Source organism: Aspergillus tanneri (assembly GCF_003426965.1).
Source record: "Aspergillus tanneri strain NIH1004 chromosome Unknown AapTan_8_pilon_pilon_pilon, whole genome shotgun sequence".
In the NCBI taxonomy this organism is placed as follows: domain Eukaryota; kingdom Fungi; phylum Ascomycota; class Eurotiomycetes; order Eurotiales; family Aspergillaceae; genus Aspergillus; species Aspergillus tanneri.
The window spans coordinates 1,960,365-1,976,772 of record NW_022984635.1 but is presented as its reverse complement, the minus strand read 5'-3'; the positions used below and the strand labels follow the sequence as shown (position 1 = coordinate 1,976,772).

General features: G+C 45.9%; 5 protein-coding genes across 5 annotated transcripts; 2 read left to right on the top strand and 3 right to left on the bottom strand.

Annotated features, from left to right (window-relative positions):
• Positions 1-1,359: 1,359 nt before the first annotated feature.
• On the top strand, positions 1,360-5,041 carry ATNIH1004_011264 (ubiquitin-protein ligase RMD5; the record flags this gene model as incomplete). The annotated part of the gene is made up of 9 exons (XM_033575827.1): positions 1,360-1,480; positions 1,538-1,665; positions 1,725-2,495; positions 2,558-2,699; positions 3,742-3,749; positions 3,875-4,098; positions 4,192-4,545; positions 4,642-4,915; positions 4,994-5,041. The coding sequence occupies 9 exons, from the start codon at positions 1,360-1,362 to the stop codon at positions 5,039-5,041; spliced, it is 2,070 nt and encodes a 689-aa protein (XP_033421682.1).
• Positions 5,042-7,596: 2,555 nt separating this feature from the next.
• On the bottom strand, positions 7,597-8,746 carry MCR1 (cytochrome b5 reductase family protein; the record flags this gene model as incomplete). The annotated part of the gene is made up of 4 exons (XM_033575826.1): positions 7,597-8,165; positions 8,222-8,296; positions 8,355-8,625; positions 8,693-8,746. The coding sequence occupies 4 exons, from the start codon at positions 8,744-8,746 to the stop codon at positions 7,597-7,599; spliced, it is 969 nt and encodes a 322-aa protein (XP_033421681.1).
• An 817-nt stretch (positions 8,747-9,563) lies between these two features.
• RPL20 (60S ribosomal protein eL20) lies at positions 9,564-10,273 on the bottom strand (the record flags this gene model as incomplete). The annotated part of the gene is made up of 4 exons (XM_033575825.1): positions 9,564-9,722; positions 9,780-9,956; positions 10,037-10,221; positions 10,261-10,273. The coding sequence occupies 4 exons, from the start codon at positions 10,271-10,273 to the stop codon at positions 9,564-9,566; spliced, it is 534 nt and encodes a 177-aa protein (XP_033421680.1).
• A 775-nt stretch (positions 10,274-11,048) lies between these two features.
• csn12 lies at positions 11,049-12,689 on the top strand (the record flags this gene model as incomplete). Its single annotated transcript, XM_033575824.1, has 6 exons — positions 11,049-11,620; positions 11,685-11,757; positions 11,813-11,965; positions 12,013-12,074; positions 12,124-12,544; positions 12,603-12,689. 6 exons carry the CDS (start codon positions 11,049-11,051, stop codon positions 12,687-12,689), a joined length of 1,368 nt encoding a protein of 455 aa, XP_033421679.1.
• A 2,149-nt stretch (positions 12,690-14,838) lies between these two features.
• On the bottom strand, positions 14,839-15,258 carry ATNIH1004_011260 (uncharacterized protein; the record flags this gene model as incomplete). The annotated part of the gene is made up of 1 exon (XM_033575823.1): positions 14,839-15,258. One exon carries the CDS (start codon positions 15,256-15,258, stop codon positions 14,839-14,841), a length of 420 nt encoding a protein of 139 aa, XP_033421678.1.
• Between the last annotated feature and the right edge of the window lie 1,150 nt (positions 15,259-16,408).

The following is a 16,408-nucleotide window of genomic DNA, read 5'->3' as shown; positions in this document are numbered from 1 at the left end:
CAACTGAAGCGGTCAAATAGGTAGTTTTCAACTAGCAAAAACACGATCTCGGATAAATCCTCACTGATACGTGTAAAGCCCGTGCACCAAGATGGAGAAAAAAAGAAGGAAAAAGTCCAAAAGGAGGGCGGCAAATGTGAGAATTTATACTACCGCCAAGCCCTGAAACCCGCACTACTGTAAGCGAGGAATCTGCAGTGGGCCGATTGGTCAGGGACACTCCACTACCAAAAACACTCCATAAAGTTTCGACAAGCTGGTCCGGATCCTGTCCACGTCAAGCTTTTTCCCCTCCGGCGTCTTTGCTGTACAAACTCTTAAGAAGTGTTTAGCAGCTCTATTATGTGTCTTTCATTTTAATTAGATGGTATTATCGTGAAAATGGAATGCAAATTCTAATTTCACTAATGTATTCAAGAAAGCTTGTCCCCGGAAGCCATATATAGCAGCATTGTGACCTTCAACCCGCACACAATCTAGGATCATATTGACAAATTATCAGCAATGATTTGTGTCAGAAAAACGGTTTCTACTATAGCGGTCCAAAAGCCAAATTTAGGATAACGATGGTTAGTAAGATTATATATCTTCGAGATAGTACTCTTTCCCAATAATTAAAATTTGAAATCTTTGTTGATGTACCAGATATAGAAATTAAATATAGTCTACAATTTGGACAAGTATGCACATAAAAGGGATCGAAAGTTCTAAAATTAAATATCTGTATACAGGATCCTGAAACAGTTATTGTAAGTTTAAACTACATTCCGTCTCGAACTTAATCGACATTAAGAAGACCAAGTAATTGCCAAAAGCAGATCTCCGTTTCTGCTTGTAACCATCTATGTAGGTCGATACTATGTAATATATACTGGAGACGTACTATCCCACGCATAGTACCGGGAGACTTCCTGGCAAAAAACCTCAGGATTGTGACGAAACATCAGAATAACAGTAGAGATATTCAGCAATAAGAGTGTTGAGCATTTAATAGCACTTACAAGTTTACGGCGTTGCAAGAGCCATTTGTGGAGATTGAGTGGGACGTGATACCTACGCCGCCGGAAGGAGGGGTAGCGTACCATTGCGCAGGACCACGTGACAGGTCATGGCGTAACACCAGAGGTAGGTAACTCTGCCCGGACCGCCGTTGATACCTATAGTGGCAACACACGGTCTTCACCTACCTTGCAATAATCCTCCTAAGGTGGGCCTAATCGACGCTCTACTCCTTTCTGGACTTTCTCGTCTTGTTACGGTCGGAGCACCGAGTTGATCCGGTGATCCCATATGGCTATTTCCGCACCATTCTTCGAAAAGCGGTAACTGTCTAACTCCGCTTCGAGCTCATCAACCACCATGGATGCAGTCCAAAAAGAGCATGAACGACTTTCAAAGAGGCTGAAAGCTTCGCAGAGTACCAAAAATGTTCAAGCAACAATTGATCTCCTTCAACAAGCACGAGAAACCATTGCATCTGGTCAGCTTTTTGTCCGAAGCTTAAAACACAGAAGAGACTAATTGGCCTGAACACTAGACCCGGAGCAAGCGTCTATCACTTTGGCTAAACTTCAAAATCCCTTGAAATCCTCATTTGATGCGATCAATGACAGCCTCAAAGAGACCCATAGTGGCCTCAACAAATATTCCAAAGCGCTAGACAAGGTAGCGTACTGCGAATTGTTGACATTTGTCTCGAGAACCTGGAACTGACTCTACCAAAGCTATTCAAGGATAGGCCACTCCCGAGCACCGAACACGATGCCCTCACGTCACAAGAGCATCTCATCAACCGCGCCATTGCAATGCACCTCTTGCGAGAAGGGCAGTTCTCCGTTGCTTCCATATTTCTTTCCGAGATGGCGGAAGCGGAATCATCCAAGCGGCAGGGAGATGATGTCGCTGTAGAAGATGATGACGCGTCGTCCGTTCTCGATCTTGAGGGCGTACCTTCAACTGAAATCCGGAAGCAGTTTGCCACAATGTATCGCATACTCCACGAATTGGAAGAGAACAGGAATTTGCTTCCGGCAATACAGTGGGCAAGAGACAACAAAGAGGCCTTGGAGGTAAGAGGCAGCAACCTCGAATTCGAGCTATGCCGGCTACAGTTTGTCTGGCTCTTCCATGGTGAACAGATTCAACAAGGGCCTATTTCTGCGGCGGGCCGGCAAGCGGCCTTGGAGTACGCACGGCGCGAGTTCCATACATTTATGCCTAGATATCTGCGAGAGGTCCAGCAACTCGTGGGAGCAATGGCTTTCTGCTCAAACCTCAACGACTCGCCGTACAGGAACATATTCGATAACCCGTCGGCGTGGACAGATGTGGCACATTCGTTTACCCGCGAGTTCTGCTCCCTGCTAGGGTTATCTGCGGATTCACCCTTATATGTTGCCGCGACTGCCGGTGCAATCGCTTTGCCGACATTACTTAAACTGCAGACGATCATGAGAGCGAAACGCACTGAATGGACGACGGAGAATGAGCTACCGGTGAGCAGGCTGAATTTACGCATCGGTTCTCAACTAGGAATTTGGCTGATTTTTTTAATCAGGTTGAAATACCGCTCCCACCGTCATATCTTTTCCATTCGATCTTCGTCTGCCCCGTTTCCAAGGAACAGGCTACAGACGAAAACCCGCCAATGATGATGCCTTGTGGGCATGTCATTGCAGAAGAATCGTTGAAACGGCTGTGTAAGGGCAGCAGATTCAAATGCCCTTACTGTCCCAACGAGAGTCATCCTCGGGAGGCAAGAAAGGTCTTCTTGTAAAAAATTCGTATAATTAACAATGGTAGTCATTTGTCGGCGTCATGGAGATAGGCATCTTCACACACATTGACTGGGCATTTTGGAGGTGAATAACCACAGGACATGGAACAAGGGTTGTTAATCTCGGCGTTTGAAGGCATCTGGCGTTTTCTTCAGGCAGGGATGACTTTATCTTCACCGGCTATACATATCGATCCTTTATGAATATATCCTCTAAATCGTATACTTTTCCTTTGGCATCATACTAAGAGGACTATTGTACATCGTATTCCGTATTCACTCTACCTAGTAGGTAGTGACGACGAATTCCTACAATCGATATCATACATCCCCTGTTATCTGGTATGCTGTGTAGTGTCCACCCCATATCCTCCTCAAATTGGGTCTCTTCGACTGTCGCTTTCAACTTAGACTAGAGAATGTGAGAAATCGAGTACTGGACGGTTTATGTGGAGCATAGTATCATCTCCGTACTTGTACACACTACACAGCGCAAAGTGACAGTACATTGCCAATTATCTGACGATAGATCCAATTCTCTTCCTCCAGTTTAAACTGGGAAGACTGGACATTCCAGGATGGTGCTGAAAAGGTGAATGGATGTATCACATTGAAACCTGAGTAGTTCTAGCGCAAGGATCCGCGCCCCTTTTCCCCTCCTTGGTAGGGTGATTGGCCAATTGCAATCCCGTGACTGCGCGATCATTTGGCGATGCAGGAATGACTTTACGCGTGCAATACCTAATAATACGCGTTCAGGTTCTTCTACAACTTCTTCACTGCTATAGACATCATGACTAGTATTACTATATACCATTAGATTAGACAAGAGTATATCTAGCTTAAGCATACATACATATAAAGTTCGCTGTTTACCCTAGTCTTTTACTTCTCAATGTCTCTTATTTGCTCCTTAAGATCCTGGATTTTCCAACAGTACCACACTAACCAGGTCATTTATACAGGGGGCTATGTACGTACACTGTACATGTATTCATCGACAGATTTGCCCATCTGCCCTTAGCTTCCAAAATTTTTCCACTATTTAATTACCATTTCCCCCTGGATGAACACCTCCCAGAGTCTTTGCTTCTCTAGGACACATACACATCCCTTTGCAAAATGCTGACCCAGCAGCCCAGCAACTCCAAAATGATTGCTACCAAACGTGCATCCCAAACCCTTGCTACCGATAGCTTCTCTGCCAAGTACAGAGCTGGCAAAGTCCGATCTCGAAGCAGGAGGCCTATTGCCAGGGAGAGCTCTACACCGTCACGACGAGTAGAAAAACGTCTGACGCCTGACACTCCTCCTGATGGCAGGTAAGTCGCATATCACTTGCTCACTATTAATCCAGTCCCCGCATCATATATTCAAACCAATACGCTAACCATCTATTCGCATCACCTACTAAGTTCTCTCGGACCCGCCGTCATCACTCTTGCCGTAGGCCCAGAGAAAAGACTCTTCGCTGCCCATAAAGAAATCATCTGTGAATCTCCTTTCTTTGCAGCTGCATGTTCTCGGGCCCAGTCCGCAGATTCGCCCAGCAATAAACGATTGAATCTCCCCGATGAACAGCCAGAGGTCTTATCCTGTATCCTCGAATTCCTTTACAAAGGTGATTATTATCCCCAGCTTATTCATAATAAACGTCGCGATATCTGGGAATTGGAACATACCGGAACGGACAGGAATGGACAGAGTCATGGCGCGACGGTCTTTCATCATGCGGTTGGTACGGAGATTCTAAGAGATACTGCTGTCTAGTAAGTTTCCTACCTCTTGTTCTATAAGTTCTGCATAATATGTCGGAGAAGAAAAATAAATAAGAAAACGAAAACATCTAACATATGACGCCACAGCTGCTCAGCACATAAATACGGCCTAGACGCTTTAAAGCGCCTAGCTATCCGAAAACAGGGCCTCCACTCCGGTATACAATGCAGTACGATTCTAACCAGCGCTCGATACGCCTATGCCAACACCCCCGAGAACGAATCCAAGCTACGCGCGCACTATCTAGCGCTAATCATCCGGAGCCGGTCCACATTCAAAAGAAGCGGCACGATGCAGATGGAGATGGAACAAGGTGGGAAACTATTTTTCGATCTGTTCGTAGCGATGTGTAATCACGTGGTGAGTTGAATTGGATTCTTCAGGTCTTACATGCATGGGTCTTTGAGGGCTTGGTGTGCTGACTTCTGTTTTTATTAGGATGACCTGACTGCAACTATGACCTCTAACCCTTCTCTTGGTGAATGATCCCACTGGTGGGAGACGTACTGTGCTGTCTGCTACTGGACCCAGGTTGTTCCTACTGAGGGAAGGGATAAATGAATGTGTGCTGGTTGCTATTCATTTGCTATTAATTTAATTACTGGGATGGGTTAACGTTTTATCTGGTTTTTCTTTCCCTCCCACTTTTGTCCTCTTTTCTTCTCAGACGTAACTCAGCCGTCCCTCCCTCCATATCTGCCATAAGTTTACAGGATCAATCACTCCTCGGGCAAGCCTAATTGTTGATAACATCGCCATGAATATTGATGGTGCTGGAATTCAGCAGCTGCTTCTCAATCCAAAGTTGCGGTGTATGTAGAGACCCTTTCCCAAGCTTGAACTACACGAGGCTCCAGATCCATTCCCTGTGTACTCCGCAGTGAAATTGAAGGGTCAGAATATTCCTTACGATATATGAACCCGCAAGCTTTCGTATTCCGACTATTCCATAGAGCCATAATGCATAGCATCAGCATGTAAAGCGCGGCTACTCCTGCATCCTGTAACACATTGGAAATTTCCTTGCGCTTTGATGTAAGAATTAGTATTGGCAACGTCAGGATCAGGGACTGCGGGTTGTTCCAAGTTCATTGTGACTGACAATCTCGGAAGAAGTACCGAGCATCGACCAAGAATGAGAATGAAATGGTCAGTTGCTCGAGGTCGAAGCTTCTGTGTGCAAAAGCTTGCTAACAAAACTTCCTGGGACCTAGGAAGGAGGAAAAGGGAGCACTCCTTGGAATATCGGGCTATACAAGCTCCTGACGGTATCTTGGAATAATACGATATAGTCCACATTGAGATCTTCGAATACCGATAATCTCTTGAGTCCCAGTGGTAGGCGTGTCTTGATCATCGTTTCGTACTCTACAGTATGCACGTGAGCAATCAGAGGTCCTTCCGCCTGAGAAGGGCTTTTTTGGGGTGAATCGCGGATGACTGCTTACGATCTCTATCATATTTCGCCAGAATATCCTGTCCTACAATTACCATGGCTTATATATTAAGTATTTCAATCGAGGAAGCTTATCCAGCAGAAGCAACAGAGGTCAGGGAGTAAACCGACAGCGGCATTGTCGATAGTACAAACCCCGTGGCTGCGTGGACTTTGGGAAGTTCTTCAGTAAATCTCAATTCGGTCGGTTCGAAGCGTTGCTCCATGGCCAGATAACCTGGAGGCTTCATCTGTATACCGACTAGCCAGTAATGTTTTGGGTCATTGAACTTGGCAGGATATTCTTCGGCGTTCACTCCAAAATAATAGTTTTTGAACCAGTGTTCTGAGTCGCTGGAAAACTGCGCTGAGCTCCAGTGTCAATCCACCGCTGGCTGGATTCCCGGTGCCTAAAATAGGAAAGAACTTTGAGATCGCTTTCCGGATAGTAGCTTTGTTGCTGCACTTCCATGAATACGACTGTTGACTGTCAACGTCAACAGGTATATGGTCGAAGCTCTATATTCAGCCAGATGTGCCTGACGAGCCCTTTCTGTTGACTGACCATGTGTCCAAATTGATCTAGACAAGATATCTGTAGTTACAACCGACGTAATTCCTTCTTCTCTATGAAACCCTGCTCTTCCTGCACTCTGGGGTACAAGAAGCCAGCCCACGATATTCTGCACAATCGACTCCAGGATCAGGGGTGTATCTCTAGGGACAGAAAACCAGCATACCGTGTTTGTTGTCTTTGTTTTTTTTTATGTTTCTTCTTTGCTCTTGGGAACATGCAAGTATGGTGTTTGTTAGGAGGCAGAGAGGAGGCTCTTATCGGCTCGATGATCCGACTGGTGGTGAGTGAGTACAGTGAATCGGGGTGACGTTGTGCCAGCCACTAATATTGACATGGGCTTATATCCACGGTCTCGTTAGTATAATCGATCGTTTCTTGGTTTTTCGCAATGTTCTCCATGTTGGCCGTGATGAGAAGTGCTCAATAACCGAAGATAGTCGGCATAGCGAAGGAACAGAAAGTGTCTAGACCATCGAGGAGGGATAGACAAACGAGACATACTTTTATAATACTCGATAATTATCAAGTGTAGAACATCACCTGTATCTTCTTTTATTTTTTAGATAATCGATACTCCACTGAGAAGCGTATTTCCAGTTAACTAATTGGAATATGGGAAGTCCAGACTTTCGTTTACTATGTATATTATAACGTTACATAAATTTTCATCTGGGGCTATTTCATAAAACCTTCTTTTCCAATTCTATGACATCATTAGGTGCTCGCCGACAAAGAGCATCCCAAGTTCAGAAATTTGTCGAGACCGACCGCGAGATATTAATCTCCCCACTCCTCATTATGTGAGGGTTCTGACAACGTGACACGGACGATATATGGTAGCGGCACAGAGAATCCTTAGAGATGAGGGTGGAAGATTGACGATTACGACTAAGATTGAGCAAGAGCACGTAATATAAGGCTTATATAGGCACCACTATGTAGCTCAGAAAGGTAGAAATCAACTCGCTAAATGATAACCCACCCTTCTAGAATATTTCAACTTAAATATAGATCCCGATTTAGAGCATTCTAGAACTTGAAGACCTGTTCCTTGTCGTACCCAAGCTCCTTCAAGATACCGGTCAACTCACCCTGGTCCTTAGGACTAACCTTGTTTCCACTGATAGCCTTGTACAGGCCAGGAGGTCCACACACGAAGAGTTTGATGTTCTCCTCCTTGGGTTCGGGGAGGACAGTCTTCAAGAGTTCCTTGGTGATGTAACCCTTGCCGCCAGTCCAGCCCTTGGACGGGTTGTCGAGAACGTAGAATGCCTTGAATCGTCGAGGGTAGGTGTTCTCCAGCTCATCGAGTTCCTTCTTCAGCAGGATATCTTCCTCGTTAACGTTACCGAAGACCAGAGTAACTTTGGTCTTATCCTCAGGGTTCTTAAAGATCTGACGAATCAGCTGGTACATGGGCGTGATGCCAGTACCACCGGCAATCAGGCAGACGTGGTCGTGCTTGTTCGCATCCCAAGGGTACTTGGGCAGGGGTCCCTTGAATGCGAGACTCTGGTCGACATCCATACTGTGCAGGTGTTCCGACATGGGTCCGTTGGGGTACACCTTGACAATAAGGTCAAGGTAACCAGGTTGCTCTACGATCCATTAGCAACTCCCCAACGGCAGAAAAATTGAATACCAAATCAATTACCTTCATCGCTCGTGGGGGTGTATGGCCGGATAACAGCCTTCTCACCAGGCTTCGAGAACTTCGTCAAAATTGCGGCTTCACGGATCACTCGTTAGGAAGGCACCGTTAATACTTGACCAATTGAGCTACTTACAAGCGATGTGAAGGCCAGAGACCGCCTCCTTGTCGGGGAACTCGAAACGTAGTCGCTTGGTGTTGTGGTTGAGGACCTCAACCTCCGACAATTTCAGGTCAACCCATCCCTGGTCACCACCAGTGAAGACCTTGGCACGGTCAACGGGAGCGGTAGCAGCACCAGAGTTGTAGCGGTACAAGCCAACACCGACACCGGTAAGACCGACGGTGGCGTAGATGGGAGCCAACGACTTCTTCTTAGGGGCCTCGGTCGAGTATTTACGGAAGCCCTACAGGGTCAGATTAGCAGGTTGACAAGAACCGGTGGGCCAAAAAAACATGATGGGCGAATCTTACCTGCTTCAAGGGCTGAAAGGGCTGAGCACACCGGAATGCTTGACGCGCAAACATTTTTGGATGTAATCGGCACCAAGTCGAAGCTCAATGGGTATTGCGGGTAAGAGAAGTGGAAGTTGGGCGGATAAGGGTGGATTAAGTAGCTGCTCTTTTTCGGAGTCCGTCCTCCGAGCCCGAAGGTTCTCGCATGACGCAATGGCCCTGGCCCCGTAATTCCGTCGTGAATTACTAACCATACTGCAACTAAATTTATCGCCTAGATCAGTCGAGTGTATCTTGGCTTTGAGGCATACATCTATTAACTACCCTCCAACGTTGGGCAGATATGGTTGATGGGAGGCAGAAGCCTCGTGGTGTAATACACTTGAGCAGCCTACATTGCTTTATTTCTCAGTAAAGAACGAGATGAGCAGCATTACAATCGAACATATTTTCTATCTATCAAGACTATCCAGATACTCACATAGGAGGATCCTTCGGCCTTTTTTGTTTTGTTTCGGAGCTTTCTTTGCCTCGATTCGTCTATCCAAACCTGGCCTTCAACTTTCTGGGAAAAAAGCCCAAGCCATACATATAAAGCATAATAGTGCCATCGCCTTCTCAGAAGAGCTGACTGCTACCATAAGGTGGGTATGGATCTACACAGGCTACCTGGCAGATAATATTGAACTAGAGAAACTGAACCCTGATTTTTATGATATAACTTGAAAGGGTCGCTGCACAGGACTAGAGACATCAAACCATCCTTCCCATTTTCTGGGCCGTAGATACACGCCTTATTCTCCGCGCTATCTGTGTCCTTCATGCATGCTATGGCCATAACATAGTCATTCATCTGCACACTCCTTCCCCAAACCCCAAAACCTCACATTTACGCGAAAGTAGAGGGCCTCGAGTAGGCGAACAGCTTCTTGCCAGCAGGCTTGGCGGAGCGGTGAGGCAGAGGGAACTTGATGTTCTTCTGGAGGAGCTGTTTGATGTAGGGGCGGCGGATGCTGTCGGCGTTGTCGATCTCAACAACCTTGAGGATCTGCAGAGTCCAGTGTTAGATCACAGCCCAGTATAGTACGGGGATGAAGGCACATACGTGGATGGAACCGAAACGGGCACGGTGACGGGCAGCCATGTCCTGGTACAGAGCCTCGACGGCCTCGGTGCGGCTCATTTCACGGAATTCCTTGTACATGTTGTGAGTGCCGGAGCGGGAGTCGTAACGGATCCAAATGCCGAAGTTCTTGACCTTGAGGGGGCGCTTCTCGTTGATCTACCGAAAGTATAAGCCACATTGCTCTTCGTTACAGCAAATCACCACTCCCAGAATTGGAGCCTCCACCAGAGACATACCACGTTGATGCTGACGATCTCACCGTTGGCCTTCTTGACCTTCCGGAGCTGGGTCAAGAAGTACCAGAACCGCGACTTGGCCACGACGACATTGGGCGCAAAGATGCGCATGCGGTACAGCTTGGGCGTGGGGTTAGCCTCGGTGGGCAGATGACGCCCAATGACCTGGTATTCGGTGAGACGCCCTATGTTTAACCTGTCAGTCACTTTCCGACAAAATTTACACCGCGCCCCCATGAAATCGGCTTAGATGCTGCAATGAATCTCCATGCGAAAACGTTGCGGTTGACAGTGTGAATCTCCAGGCTGCTCTTTACTGAATATCGGCCGTAAAGTTTTCGTCTCCGTGCATCTCATCTCTCCCAAGCGACATAACCCTGCACAATAACCCATAACAGATAAAACTTCTCCACCAAGTATTCCTTCCATTATAGTCGAGATTTCGCGATACAGCCGTCGTCCAAGGCAAGTTCCGTATGTATGTCGCTCAACGTTCGCAGGGGAAGCACCGCAGCCGGTCCGATCAGGGGACAAGGGATTGAATTAAGAAAAGTATCACTCACCCATCTGGATATATCTGTCAGTAAAAAAAACCCTCAAAAATATTACATCAATTAATCGGGTGGGTAGTACTCACTTTTGTCGACGGTGTTGTGGATGAGTCTCAAGAAAGGTGTGCCGGGTTGGTCTAATCGCCAAAATGAAGATTTGTGAACTTGTTGAGTTAGGGCTGCCGCCCTTCGCCTAAGCGACCAGTGGCTTGGCATCAAACTATACCCATTTCGGCTTCTTAGCCACAGCGGCTGATCGAGACATTCGGGAAGGCGGTGCGGGCGCTTTTTCCCCACCTCCAGATCGTTGTTTGCAATGACGATAGAGCAGCACGTATCGCCAAATGGTCGTGTTTCTCTTTCAACCAGCGTCGCTCACCTGTACGTCGCGAGATCCTTGATGGGTCCCACGTGACCTACCGAAGTCATCAACAGACAGTGAGTAACATCAATTGCTCGCCATGGCATCAATCTTCGAGGATTTCAAAGAGGGCCAGAGAACCGGCTCTGGCCCTCGTCTAGCAGCTGCTCTAACCCCGGTCGCGCCCGCCGAGTTACCCAATCGATTGCTTGCATTTTACTATTTCTCGAATGCTGCGCATTTATCCTCGGACCTTCGCTACGCTTTGTTTCAGGCCAATGGCATCAAGCTACCCAAGCAGGAGCAGAATGGGTGGGTTGATATCTTCTCGGCATATTGGAAAGCAGTTGGGGAAATCGCCAAGTTCGACGAGTCACCTTCTAAAGCCAGTTGGGTTAAAGTCTTCGATGCTTGGAAAGAAGTGTCAAATGCCCTTATCCGAGGATACTCAAATTTTGGGCTTCAAGCCTGGACTGTGCCATGTCTTTACGTTGTTGGAAAATATCTACGAACATTTGCGATAAGAGCAGATGCTGAACTCTCTTCTCAAGGCTCTGTTACATTTGGGGACCGCTTCCAAGAAGATATTGCCGCCGACTTTACTAAGAGCGCCAAGTTGGAAGAAGCAGCATGGGTGATTAACAGAATGTTTACTCTGTGCCTGAGTGACAGGTGGGTAATCGACCGGGCAGCCTTAGAAGCCTGTCTGATGCTGACTGGTGGACGCTGTCTTTAGGTCACCTATCGAGGAATCGCGAAAGTGGGGGATCTATAACATGACAAACCTATTGTTTAAAACGTATTTCAAGGTATGACTAGCACTTATTCTGTGCTGATGGTTGCTAGTTTTACTAATGCATATAGATCAATTCCGTTGGTCTCACTAAAAATTTACTTCGTGCTTTGAATGCCTCATCAGCGGACCTTCCCGGCCTTGATGCCTTCCCTCGATCCCACATTGTTACTTTTAACTACTACGTTGGCGTCATCAATTTTCTGGATGAGAATTATGAAGAGGTATTTAGCAGTTTTTAACTTGAGTTTTCAAGAAGCTGACTGTGTAGGCTGAATCGCATTTGGCGGACGCATGGAATATGTGCCATAAAGACTCGTTAAAAAACAGAGAGTACGTTGACGCTATTCTTTTGTATTCATCTTCGCTAACTGCTGCGAAGGCTGATTCTGACGTATCTTGTACCCTGCCACATTGTTACAACACATACTTTGCCAAGCGATAAACTTCTTGCATCCTTTCCCCGATTAGAGAAACTGTTTCGCCCGCTGTGTAACTGCATCAGAAATGGTGACCTCCGTGAGTTTGATGCTGCCATGTCAGCTGGAGAAGAAGAGTTTGTCAAGAGACGTATCTATCTACCACTTGAGAGAGGTCGTGATATTGCATTGCGCAATTTATTCCGAAAGGTGTTTATCGTTGGAGGATTTGAAGAGTCCAAAGATGGTCAAGCTCCAATCCGGCGAACAAGAGTTCCAGTTGCTGAATTCTCCGCGGCATTGCGAATTGGCACTCATGCGAGTGATAAAGTCCGTATTGATATGGATGAAGTGGAATGCTTACTATCCAATCTCATTTACAAGGTGAGCACATAGATTGGCCGCTTACTCAGCTACTGTCTAGCTGATAATTGAATACTAGGGTCTGATGAAAGGATATATTGCCCGTGAACGCGGCATGGTTGTCCTAAGCAAGGGTGGCACCGCATTTCCGGGAACAGGGGTTTGACATAGTATAACTATAGGGAAGACATCAACAGCTCTTAGTATGGAGCAACAACATGAATAAAATACAAATACAAAGCACTAACATTGTTATTTTTCTGTTATTTTCTTCTTGTCATTGTGAAGAGTAAAGTAGAAATTGTAATTTTATCCGTACTGAAATACTATCGGTATACCTAGCTACTGTATATTGGGGAAGGAGAGCCGGACTGATAAACCAGTAAGAGTACCCATCTGCGAAGCAAACAACACCTTTCCATCCACAGCAGTTACAAAACTCTAGTAGAGTATTTCCGGGAATTAATGATGCTTGATGGCCTGACTTGTTGTACCGATATTGACAAAGCTTATGCTATCTGTTATCTACCTACAGACGTATCCTATTGGGTGCAAAAAGGCACCCTCCATAAAGGCTTCTAATGTGTTTACTCTTCACTGTCCCTTCAAGTATTCGTCACCTCTCAAAGAAAAATTCATCAAATCGTTATCTTCAGGTGGGATAGAAATATAAAAGTAATGAATGGTCTGTTTTCTACATTAACTAGTACTATTTCATCGTAGGATAATATCTTCTCACCCTCTTAGTCTTTGTCCGTCTTCCTCTTCTCTAGGACAATACCATTCAAGCTTGGAAGATCTGCATAGAAGCTGGTCTTTTCATTAGAATATTCAATTTTGATCATATCATCGCGTAAGACTTCGAGGGTCCTACGACCTTCCCCCATCGCCAAGGTCAGTCCTATATTCTATATACAGTAGCTAGTTGCAATGCGATGTTATCTGAGTATGGCTAGCTGATTGACTCTGCATATCATCAGCATCCACATCATTCCCAAAAATAGCATTCCAAAAAGCATCATTCCGAAGTACCGTAACACTTCATTTATTATGCCATGTTAGTGCTCGTTGTTGCTCTATTGCTCTATTAAAAGATCTGTGGACGTCTTTCCCTTGCTATTATATTGATATTAACTGAACTTAGGCTAACTATAATTTTACTTAGGCCTTCGCTGCGATCCGGATAAGTTGCTTCGTACTGGGCTGCATTGTTTCGAACGATGTCGGCTGTCCAAACGCTCCGCGGCCAAATTATCTGGGTCCCCCCCGGGGGAAGGGTAAAACTGGACTTGATCCGAGCGATCAGCTACGATCTGACTACACTACTTCGTACTAGGACGCTTCTTTCAGGGCCACTTTAGTCGCAGGTTCCATTCGACGCACGTTAATTAGTATGCCAAGTGGTACTCGAGGTAGACAAACAACCGAAAGGCAGTTATCCGCGCAATTAAGGAGATTTACAAGACCAGATAGTGGCTAGATGCGGTCAGATAAGGTTAGTATAAGTACACTTACAAGCAACAGTTCCTGGATGGTGCTGAAAATATAAACGGATGTATCATATTAACCATAAACACAGGCGAACAGGGTATCCCAACGTATAACGGGAATAGAGAATAGGGAAACAATACTACCTTTATCAGTCCCATAAACAATCTAACTGTACAATCCAAATCACTTCTCTCGCTATATCAGTACTACCACAATGTTAGTGCTTGTTATTATACTAATATTAACCAAACTAAAGCAAACTATACTTTTACTTAGGCACGTCCTCCGTTCCGGCAAGACTGCGTCGTTTTGGCAGGCATTATTGCGGCAATGTCACACGTCCAAAGTTTATATCATCGTCTTTCAAACACGCCTCCGAAACCCCCCCCCCCCCCAAAAAAAAACGTGTTCAGTTAGAACAGGAGCTGCTCAGGGCAATCAGGCACTGGATGGGGTACGTCGGCGACTCGGCAGAGCAAGACGAGGTTAGTATACTTACACCCAGAAGCAACAGCTGTTCCTGGATGGTGCCGCAAAGATGAATGAATGTATCATGTTCACCATAGACACAGACGCAATGGATCCCGGAGTCCAGATTGAAAACTAAATTACTACTTTTTTATTATTTATTTCTCTTTCTTTTTTTTTTACTACTGTTAGTATCCTTATGACAATGTATGTTGTCAGAGATGTACGTGATACACATAAAAATGCAAAGTTGGAGCCCACCTAGAACCCATGAGATTTTTGGCCGAATGGTATATTCTGATTCATTATATGTAATTGCTTTAAAGCATAGAATACAAAGAAATCAAATAAAGTATTCATTCGTCTTTCGCCTCCAGACAAGCATCCAACATCTTGTCAATAGCCGTTGCTCGTTGCGGCTCACTTAAGTAGCCCCTCTCCACTAGTCCAGCCAACGCATCGCCCACCCAATTCTGGCAATTCCACTCTAGGTCATCACGCCCGTTCTTGATAGGCGTTGCCGAAACCACCTTCTTCAACGCGGCCGCATTGATCGAACTAATGAGCTCCCCGACGGCGATCGTGTGAACCAGTTTCCCTCCTTCATGGGGGTCTTGATCGATATCCTCTTCGAACTGAAACAGCCCCTGCGTGCCGACCACATGCAAGGTGGTCGTTAAGCCCCTGGGAAACATAAAATGCAGTGCCGTATGGCGATATTCGGCATAGTCAAGGGGCGAACCCTCATAGACGAGGATGTATACTTTTGTTGACATCTTTTCGCTAACCCTGGGAGGGAGCGTCGGCTGGTGAGGGAGGTCTGTTTGCGCAGTAGGGGAAAGAAGGACTGCAGCATATAGAGAAGTGAAATTTTTTTCCAAAGTAATATATTATATATGCATGTGATGATAATTGTCGGCGCGTACCGTTGGGCAACGGTTTTAGAATATATGAAATGATGTCACCTGTGTGGCCACGATCATCGCTGGATGATGTAGGTGGAAATGTACATAGCCAGCTTTTGTCGATTTGGCGGCCGAACCATACGTAAAGATGGTGTTCGATGTTCGATGCACGTTGTGCGTCCTTGAAAGTTGTTGGTTAGTTGGTGGGGTTTGAATAATGGTAGTGGTGGTCCTGGCTCTCCAGCCTTAATAACATCATGCAATTAGTACTCCGCTATGTCGGAGGGCTTAACCTTGGGTACAATGACGGTTCCTGCCTATCGAGGATTGACATTGTATCCCGCGGACCCGCCCCGTATGGTTTTGGTCGAGTCGTTTTATGGCTTGGCCCTGGCCCGCAAGCCTGTTGGAAGTTAGGTAGGAGTAGGCTTGCGTGGTGCCCGCGTGATCGAGTCTCCCAGTTACCATCAAGTTTTTTTGGCTAGTCTAGTACCTAGACTTGGCCAGAGAAGAGCATGGGTTTACATATTTTCCAAAGCTGTTATATTAACTATGTAGGGTAGAGAGAGCACGTGTGCAGTGCATGGCACTTAGACACGAACTATAGACTTGTCATAGGTGTTGTACTAGTTTCTAACCTTCTCCTAAGCTTTAGGCGCCTTCCCTATTACTTTTGGCGCAGCTTGATGATATGATATTTAACTAAAAATTGCAGTAAAATCCGAAGAATACGAGGCACTACTATTGGGTATGGATTTAGAGAGTCTATTTTTGAGTCAGTCTTTTTGCTACGGGCCAGCGTGGAGAGTAGACCCTGCGACAGCACCAAGTACGTCAATAAGCGATCATACCTGGACAAAAAGGTCCTTCGCACATAGCAGGCGTTAAATTACTGAATAAAGCGCCCGGCTATAACTGTAGACCTAAAGAAGTACTCCGTACATGTTAGATAATTCGTAAATGGATTCCGATTCTAGAAACGTTCATTCGCTATTTCAATCTTCAAGAGCTGAGAGGCAGC